This window comes from Alosa sapidissima, chromosome 5, assembly GCF_018492685.1.
Source record: "Alosa sapidissima isolate fAloSap1 chromosome 5, fAloSap1.pri, whole genome shotgun sequence".
Taxonomy (NCBI): domain Eukaryota; kingdom Metazoa; phylum Chordata; class Actinopteri; order Clupeiformes; family Clupeidae; genus Alosa; species Alosa sapidissima.
This window is the reverse complement of record NC_055961.1, coordinates 18,226,592-18,236,889: the sequence shown is the minus strand read 5'-3', so window position 1 is coordinate 18,236,889 and position 10,298 is coordinate 18,226,592. Positions and strand designations below refer to the sequence as shown.

Below are 10,298 nucleotides of genomic sequence, written 5' to 3'. Positions count from 1 at the left end.
TGGGCCTTGATGAAATGCGTCGCTAGACTGTTCATACACATTTTAACGGGCCAAAGTTGAAGAGCTGTTGTCCGTTATTGTTCGTGCAAATATAGGCTGATTCATGTTCCCTTGCATTGTGTAACTGAGGTCCATGGCTAGTCTGGCTTTCACCAGACCAACCTCAATATTTTAAGAAATCAAAAAAAAAAAAAAATAGCGGGCAGATCAGGCTGGGTTCACCAAGCCTAGTCCATTAGGCACCCGATATTGTTCACGCTCTGGCTATTCTAAATGCAAAAATGCATCAGGGAGTTATGACAAAACTGTAACTAACACACTAGATCCTAATAGAAAGCTGTTAGCTTCCCTAAGCTACAGGTAGGCTTATAAGGTAGGCCTATTTACAACATAAATTGTCAATAGGCTATGCTGGCGACACAAATAAAATCTCCTTTGGGAACCAATGGCTTACGCCTTACAGTATCAAGCGGACTTAAACTGCCATATCGTGGCGAAAAGTTGTAATAAAATTCACGCAGCTCCATGAGTCAAGGAAAGCGCGAATGAAGTAGCCACTTCTAAATGGGACCCACTACACAGTAGCTTAAGGTGTGTTGCTTAAAGCAGCCATAATGAAATGAAGGTGTCATTGTTTGGATACTTCACACACACGTGCTTTTTAATTTCACAGACTACAACTACCAAGCTGGAATCAAAGCACATCGATTCCCCTCTCACCCTGCACGCACTTAAAACAAAATAAACAGGCATCTCAGTCTCACTCATGTATAGGCAAAACTGTATCACGGTGTAACGTTGGTAAATCTTCCATTGCACAGAATGATTTTTGTAGCACATGCAACAAATGACAGTCGAAAGATACAATTACAGTGCTGCTATCAATTTGCTTGGTATAACCGCATTTATAGTTTTCTACAAATGCAATCAATCAAATTGGCCTCCATCATCATCACTCAACCAACGCTAACGGTAACATTACCTAGGTCCTTATTGATATTATAAAATTAACGTACCTGCAGTAAAAACCAAGCATGTCCGATAAACATCCTCAGATTTATTTCGGCTTCAAGAAGAAATGGGAATTACATTTCATGTGAACATCATCCTATCCTTATTAGACGTTCTCTGCGGTAAACTATAGTCCTTGTAGGAAGCGTCCATTGTTATTCCAACCCACGTTTAATTTCCAACAAAATTACGTCTCACTGCAACGATGCGCCATCTAGTGGACAAACGACTACTTATCGCCAATACTGGAAATGCAGCCATGATGATGATGATGATGAATTTATATTTTGGCTTTCTTTTAATCCTACTGAATTTGTAATTATGTATCGGCCGTTCTAATACCGATAGTATGTGGGTGCCTGTGTGTGTGTGCATGTGTATATGTGTGCACCGCCATCTACAGGCCAATGAGTGTACAGTCACTAAATGTACTGTAAATGAAATTCTACGAAACTTGGCATACCCCCAGAGAATGCCAGGTCAATCATACAAATAAAATTTGGTGCAGTTCTGAACATCTTAACTGAAGATAGGGGCGATTAAAACAGAATAATATTGCATTTTCATTTTTTACCGGGGGGGTGCAAATCACAAATGAGTGATTATGGGCCAGATTGATGTGGGCCCTTGAGACCAACATACCATAAAAGATTCTTCATCCTCGGTGCCACGGTTCAGGTAGTTATTTAGGAAAAACTGCTTTTTTTGCGGTTCGGGGGGCCCAGCACGGGGGGGGGGGGGAGTGGACCCCGGGGACGAAACGAAATTTTTCCGTAAAAGTCTAGTGGGGCTACATACCCACCAAATTTCATGTGTCCCGGTGGTTCGGTGTCCCGGGTATCGTTGACCAAAAATTCAGGAAGTAGATGACGGAAAAAAAAATAAAATAAAAAAAAAACTTTCACAATCCCTATATGACCGCTTCGCTAGCGGCGGTCATAATAATAGATGTAGTGTGTGCGTGTGATTTTGTGTATCTAAATATGTGTTTTTGGGGGGGGGTGCATGTCCATGTGGTGTGTGTGTGTGTGTTCAAACTACAGGATATCTCCATGGAAGACCTTAGATAACCACTCCAGTTTCTGCTGCAAGTTATTATACGTCCCTCCAGCCAGAGACACACCTGACAGGTAAAGTTGCTTGGACAACTGTTGCAGCTTCTCTCAGTCTGCCACGCCTATGAAGAGCTTTAGTCCTCCTTAAGTGGTGGGTGTTGGTCTGGGATGCGCCAGTGTGTGTGTGTGTGTGTGTGGGGGGGGGGGGGGGGGGGGGGGGGGTGTAACAGCTTGTTATAACAAGCTAGGCATTTCAGAAGCACTACCTGGACTGGACTGGAATGTGGCCCTATAGTATAAGCTATACTTTGTTCTTCTGAAATGGTAGCGTTTATTCCATAGGCCTATCCCATTAGTCACCACTATGGAAGTAGGAGTGCATGGTCAAATCTGACCCTCTGATAGTGACGATACATTTTTTGTGGCCCTTTCTATCACCAAAGTTGCACATCCCTGCTCTAAATGAACACTCACATGAAGGGCCTGTGTGTGTGTGTGTGGTTGTGTGTGTGTATGTGTGTGCGTACGTGTGTGTGTGTGTGTGTGTTATAACTAGCTAGGCCTTTAAGATTGGGCAGAGAGTAACTGCTTATTATAACTAACTACACGGTTCTTTTAGATTTATAGGCCATCCCATCACTGTGCTGCCAGAAATGAAGGAAGGTCTGGACAGCATGTTGTTCTATGCTGGGAAGAGAAGGAGAGACTTTTTTTATCCAAAGTGACTTACATATGTCGTACAAGGGCCATTGCCCCCAGAACAACTTGGGGATGCCTTGCTCAGAGCACAGCAGTGGAAGGCAGGAATTGAACCCAAAACTTTTCAGCTACTGCATGCTAACCCAGCTCTTGGAGAGAGAGAGAGAGAGAGAGAGAGTGAGAGAGGGAGGGAGAGAGAAAGAAAGGCCTGTGTGTGTGTGTGTGTGTGTGGGTGTAAGAAAGACAGAGAGGCCTGTGTGTGTGTGTGTGTGTGTGTGTGTGTGTGTGTGTGTGTGTATGAGAGACAGAGAAAAGGTTGTGTGTGTGTGAGTGTGTGAGAGACAGAATTCTTCGCTGAACTCTTGTGCTCTTCCATGCAGCCGTCCAGCAGCTGGGAAGGGATGTGACGTCATTTCCTAAAGGAGGCCTGAGCTCCCTCTTCCCATTTTAGGGCTGTGACGGCTCCCTCAGCTACAAACAAAGATAGGGTGAGACATCATGAGTCAGTTCGCCTGTTTAAAGAAAATCAAGGGCAAGTTCCCCCTGTTTTTAAAGTCTGCATGGTAGTTCAAGATAATTCCAGCATATAAAGATCTTGTCTTGGTCTATCTAATAATTTATTGTCGCTAATAAATCGCTATGAACTTGTTTGAAACCGAAAGTTGACAGACGTGGGAGGGACCTGCTATACCGTTTCTAGTTCGTCTCTGTTTGCTGCTGTTCGCGTCCGTTTTCGAGTCCGGGCGTGTGAAGGGCTGAATCACGCAGGTTCAACACAACGCAGGTTACACTTGGCCTGATGTAATTGGGCCCCACTGCTTTCCTTGGCTTCAGTCCGTCCAGCATCATCTTGACCTGAGCTGGATGCTGGAGCTCTTGGAGTAGGAGGTGGGAAGAGGGGACTGCAAGCAGATGATATCATAGGTGTGTTGGAAAGGGCGGGGGGGGGGGGGGGGGGGTGGTTAAGAGAAAGCAGTGATAGTCAGTAGACCAGGTGGGGGAGGCTGGGGTGGTGTGGGGCAGTCAAATCTGTTGAAGAATCTGTTCAGATTATCAGATAGAGTCTGTTTGTCATCAGCCAGCACCTTTCTGCTTCCTTCTGTGATTCGCATTCCAGCCCATATCTGATTCACTCCATCTTGCAGCAGCTGTTGTTCCGGTTTGAACCTATATGCTTCTTTCCCCTCCTTAATCTTCACTTTCAGTACCTTTTGAAGTTCTTTTCTTCCTGTCTCCCTCCGTGAAGGCCTTTTTCTTCTTGTTTAGCAAAGCCTTATCTGATGGCATCTGAACTGGTTTCATCTTGTGTTATCTTATCTCCTATAATTGGACTTGAACATCATGTGACATGACCCCGGTCCCTCAACCATAAAACTCTACAGCCTGGAAAGGTGCAGCATATTCAGGGAAGAAACTTTGTCCTACATCTCCGGGCCATGTCTGGCTTTGCAAGTCCCAATGTTTCTTCAGCGTCTATTACACAGTGAATTCAATTGCCTGCCTAGATGCCAGGAGGGCTCTTTAGCCAGCTCAGGTATTTCTGGCTAATGAGCCTTCCTGGCATATAGGCATTTTTCTATGTTAAAATGTTTTCTTGAAATCAACCCATACAGAAAAATCAAGGGAAAAAATATATTCACATGCAGCTGCATCCAGCTTATATTTGAATAGATGGAAATATAAAATACATAGAAATATATGTATTTAACATAGATGGAAATACATATTTAACGTAGATGTACTTAAACTGGAATATGTTCATCTGCATATGTGGATATCTTATTTTTCTGTATGGGAAAGCCCATTGTGAAGCCCACATCGCAGTGTAATGAAATGGAGACCTGGCTATTTCTGCAACTCTGAACTGCATCTCGGGTTCTGTTTATCTTCCCCTCCTCTACGCACCAGACGCACTATCTGGGCCTCCCGTGTCTTTGTGACTACAGACCACAATAATAAACAGGGAGTTAGGCATATTGAACATTAACTTGGCACATAGGCAGAATAAGGTGATAGGCCTACTACACAGGTCAGCATAATTTAAATCAGATGTTTGTTTTCTCTCTCCCCAGCGAAGTTTACGTTCGGACATTTCAGTCAAATCGTCTTTCCGGTAGGTAAGCTAGCCCCACACACCCACCACGTACGCTGAATGTCGTACACGTTGGATGACGTCTTGTTCTTGCTATAAATACGGAAGTAGGCATCTAACGCGTTAGACGGAATACTCCGCCAGAGCCTTCATGTGATCACGGTAGACTCTTTATACCAAAGGGTTGCAAAACCTCCCTTTTGGAAGTTTAAAATCTTCAAAAGGCAAACTTATGAAGAAAGAGCTTTTGATTAACTTCACATTTCGCGGAGTTTTAGTTGGAAAGGGTAAAGGAAAGAAGGCTAAAAGAAGAAAATGGCCAATTTTAGCCTCAGAAAAGCGGAACCAAAAGACGTTGCCGATATATTGCGGTTGATTAAGGTAAGGTTTGTAAAAAATTTTTTAAAGACCACCAACATACATACTCAGACATGAAGGACGTTGTAAATATTTGTTATTATAGGCTGAATAGACCAAACAAAAGACTTTATCTTAGTTGTTGACGTCCTCGTGTATTAGGCCTAGCCATATTCATGAACGTATAATGTTAATGGGTGGTTTAATTAGCAGCTAATTCTCTTTAGCAGGAGGTAATGTTTCAAATGTTTTTTTCTTTGTTCTGATCAACTTAAGTGTCGAGTGTAGGCTAAAGTTGTGCCTCGGTGTCAATTCCTTGTCAATTATGTTTAAGTTTTTATTTTTTCGGATTCAATAATTGTTTGCTTTAATGTCTTCAGTAGCCGATAACATTTTAACGCCGGTTTCGATTTGTTTTTAGGAACTTGCGAAATTCGAGGAGATGGAGGAACAAGTTGTGCTGACCGAGAAAGGTATGGGAAGTTCCCCTCCCCCACACACTGTTTCTTCTCACCCAGACACGACCAGTTCAGACGGGTCTGGTGACACCAGATTTGTTTATTGCATTAGGGCCTATATCCACGACGTGTAAACATTACATACCATTTCCAAATCGAGTCATCTAAACTCCTAGGTTAAAAATAAGTTATGTAAAAAATAACCACATATTTGATGGTCGTGTGACCATCAAATTCCCCCACTGATTACGTCATTCTTCCGACTGCGGAGCGTTCATGCTCTTTGTAGTCGGAATGTTGCAAAAATCTAGAAGGCACAATACAACAAAATATAGGCCTAAAAAAAGTGGAGTTTAAGAAACGTATGCAGTCTTTCCAATTATTCCCAGACCAGAACCCTTAAACAGATTTTATAATGCCTAAAAGGACTTTGCCATAAAGCTGCTGTGTAGCGTTGTTACCTCTAAGCTGCCAGTAATACACGTGACACGGAAGGGAGGGGTAACTCCATGGCTAAGTCCCCCTCCGGCCAACGGAAGTTTCACAGAAAGGTCAAGGCAGGTTTAAAGGACATTCAAAAAGCTTTAAGAAATTAACATGGTCAAGGTTTTGATATTTCAGTACTTACCTGCTACTAGTTAAGTAGTTCTGGAAATTAGTGTGTGTTTACACTTGGAAGGAGATGTGTTCCTGTTCTGTGGATAACTGGGTGAGGAGTGTGTCTGTCTGTGACCTCATGGAATGGGAATTTAATGTTTATTTTCCTCCCCCAGATCTTCTGGAGGACGGCTTCGGGGAGCACCCCTTCTACCACTGCCTGGTCGCAGAGGTTCCTGAAGACCAGAGGAGCCATGATGGTAAGCGTTAGATCTGGTCCAGTACAAAGGAGTCTGGTCCCATAGAAACCACCTGTTTCTCACACTCCAGGTGTGACCCCCCTCCCCTTCCCCCTCCAAAAACACTGGCCACACCTTTCACTTATTTGGCATCCCTTCAAACTGGCTGGATTAGGCAACAGGAAACATGAGTGTTGGAGTAACACACATGGAACCTGGTGAATCACCATTCAGTAGCATTATTGGCATTTATACACACAGGCGACCTGTGAGGTTCTCGTGCAGTAATGTTGAATGCTGAGCGAAGTCTAACTCCAGTGCTTGTGTGCGTGTGTTTGCAGGTCACATTGTGGTGGGGTTTGCCATGTACTACTTTACCTACGACCCCTGGATTGGCAAGCTGCTCTACCTGGAGGACTTCTACGTCATGCCAGAGTACAGAGGTATACCGCCCCCCCCCCCCCCCCCCCCACACACACACACACACACACACACACACACACACACTCGCATTACACTTTCTGTTGGGGTTGAATCATCAAACTAATGTCCCTCTTTGTTTCCCCAGGCTATGGGATTGGGTCGCATATCTTCAATCGTCTGAGTGAGGTAGGTGTCTTCCTTCTACCCATTTTACAAGTGTCTTTATCCACCAGGTATACAGACCGTTCGTTCACAATGTTTTTGTCACGTGCGTATCTGCTCTGGTGATTGCTTACATTTAAAAATGGCATCACAGATACAGAGCAGTAGCACGTTCATATTTATTTATTTGTTTGTTTATCTGTTGGTGCAGACGGCCGTGAAGACTCGCTGCAGCAGCATGCACTTCATCGTTGCAGAATGGAATAGCAAGTCGATCGAGTTCTATAAGCGGCGGGGTGCTGCTGATCTGTCTCTGGAAGAGGGCTGGAGGCTCTTCGAGATCGACAAACAGAGCCTCCTCAAGATGGCCACCAAGTAGACACGCAGAAGCAGAGAAATGGCTGTCAAGTCAACACAACATTTTACACTCAAGTCACAGCTAAATGTCAACCAATCATAATTAAAAATTATCCTACTGTGAAGAATATAAACGAGGCATACACTACCAGTCAAAAGTTTGGGGTCACTTTCCATTCCACTCCAGTATAAACAGAATGTCAGATCAGAGATCAGTTGCATTGTTTTTTTTAATCAGGGCAGCAGTTTTCAGATTGCATTATGTGCTTACATAATTGCAAGAGTTCTCCAGTTTTCTCAGCCTTTTGGATGAATGGTTGCTGATAATGGGCAATGTAGATATTGCATTAAAGATCAGCCATTTCTTTCTACAACAGTCACGGACCCCCAACTTTTAACTGGTAGTTATTTAGCCACATAACTAATTATTTTATATTTATTAATAAAAGGGACTTTCTAGTAGCTGTTATTTTGATACTTAGACTAAACCTCAAATCTTGGTCTTAGTTTCGTTAGTTTGTTTCATCCAAAGGGACTTAAAGCATGGATAATGATTACGCAATAGGCCACGGTTGTGTTTATCATTATTTTGTCTTTATCTAAAGGACATTAGGAGCTTGTTAGTCCATGTAATGCCAGATGTGTAGATGTGGTCCACCCTGTCCTGTCAACTTGTCCCTGTTTATCATTGTCTGATTAAATTAATGGAATAAAATATAATCATATTTCAGTTTAGTCCTGTCTGCTGCATTTCATTTACAGCTCACTGTCCATATGCCTCTGAAGTTCGCCCACATAAATGACCCAAAAGTTGCCAAGGAGATCTGGGTACCATCTTTGCTCAGATCTCCTTATATGGGCAAGGAAGACTGCTTTGATTACTTTTTGTTGGCAAACTTCAGAGGTGTGTGGAGAGCAGGGACATGTTCAAAAGCAATATGTTTTGCTATGATTTCTGATCTCCCACTTCTGATCACTTCCCCTCCCAGACACCCATTGACTTCCGTTTACGAAATCTATGTTTTATTAGAGAATGTCTAATAGGAAGACGGGCTCTGGTTTTATGACTTCCAAGGAACCAGCTGTGAAATTCTAATTCTCTAATGGGTTAGTCTGGCTTCACCCAGGCTAGGGAAAATGGAAATGCATACATTTTTAAATATCAATTTTGTAGTGTTGAGTCTGATTGAAGGGAAGATATTTTTGAAACGTGTGGTTTCAGTTTGTATGGACCCGTGACATCTTCAGAGGGAGAAGCAGGACCACGTGGTGATTTGGATGAGCGCTGTCATTGATTATTTTGGTTGCACGGTTCAACAGAGAGTGGACTGGATCGAGTTCACAACAAATTATGTCAGAGGCTTTGGTAACAACCCTCTCTAATTTCCTTTTGGTGTGACTGTCTGAGCTCCCACACCAGATAGTGATGGATGAGGTGGTGATCTCTATGATGGCTTTATACACGGGTTTCCCGTTTACCAACAAAACGTTATAAACTAAACTTCACCTAAATAGTCGGCTGCTGTAAGCTACAATTGGATTTTTTTGTATACCCCTGTTGTCTCAAATTTTAATAACATCTCATTTCAGACTATATTTCAGAGTTTGCCGTTCATTTACATTATTAATATAACATCGTATTTTGTAATTTTTGGCGAAGACATACATTCCGTTAGGGATATTGAACACTCTCTGACCATCGTGATTTCGAATTGGTGCAGTTTTCAGCACAAACACTAATTTTATTCTTTTCATAGACAGCACTCTATGCTGTTCTATGGTGCTTTCTGCCTCTTAGTTGCGCACGCATGTTTTCGTGACGTTGCATAGAAATCCATGTCTAGAAATGCACCTGCAACTGGTGCTCACATGAAAGTTCCTCAGCTGTCTAAGGAAGTAGAGTTGTGCCATTTTGATTATGTGACTGTTTATTTACCATTTCAAATTGTTGCTGATGTACGAGCCAAGAAATATAAGGAGTCTGTCAAGGTTATGGGCTTCCCACATATTAGTTTTTCTCAATTGCTTTGATGCACTTAATGAAACTTGGGTCCACTTGACCTTGATCTAAGCCTTAGCAGAGCAGAAGTCATCTGTTGCAAATTATTTAACACATTTTCATTGGTTAAACACATTCTTTTTACAAACATTTAACTCAGTTCTGAGTTCTCATACAAAGACTCCAAAATATTGGATTAACTGTGTAACAAATGGAAAACATTTATCCACAGCTAATATTGCTTGCAAACTAATGAACTTGTAATGTCAATGTGTGAATCTCCTTTGCACAATTCTTCAATCAGCAATCATTCATTATCCATAAGAGCTACCATGTCAGTTCTGTGTTGCTATTTATAAGTATGAATCTAAGGCACCATATTGCCTATTTGGTGAAGAAAACAGTACAAAAGCTGACAAGTCCAGGTGTTTACTGTAGGTCTATTTCAATGAAAAATGACAAGTTGTAGTTCGGTGTATGAAATGTGTCTTGTCCAGGTGCTTACTGTAGGTCCTACATGTCAATGTTAGTTACATCTTGGGAGGAATAAATAAAATTCATTTTTATTCAATACATTTTGTCTTTCCATAGTTTTTCTGATACCAGAAAAATGAGAAGAAATGGCACAGACAGCAAAAATTAAGGAAACTCCTAATTTTGAGGACGGTGTTTTGCATTTAATTGGGCAGTGTGTAATGATTGATTGAAAGTGAACAGTGATTTGACTTCAAGTTGTTTTGTTTGATGGCAAAATCTGCTTTTGCTGTTTGTTTTAAATGTTAGATTGTAAAGAGTGTTAGTCTTTTGCAGGCAAAATGTGTCATTTTGACCATGAGTGCCACTGTTTCA

General features: G+C 42.1%; 1 protein-coding gene across 1 annotated transcript; it reads left to right on the top strand.

Annotated features, from left to right (window-relative positions):
• The first annotated feature begins 4,973 nt into the window (after positions 1–4,973).
• Positions 4,974–8,185, top strand: LOC121709160 (diamine acetyltransferase 1-like). The gene is made up of 6 exons (XM_042092304.1): positions 4,974–5,238; positions 5,636–5,687; positions 6,446–6,529; positions 6,850–6,951; positions 7,077–7,117; positions 7,305–8,185. The coding sequence occupies exons 1-6, from the start codon at positions 5,173–5,175 to the stop codon at positions 7,470–7,472; spliced, it is 513 nt and encodes a 170-aa protein (XP_041948238.1). The 5' UTR covers positions 4,974–5,172; the 3' UTR covers positions 7,473–8,185.
• The last annotated feature ends 2,113 nt before the right edge of the window (positions 8,186–10,298 follow it).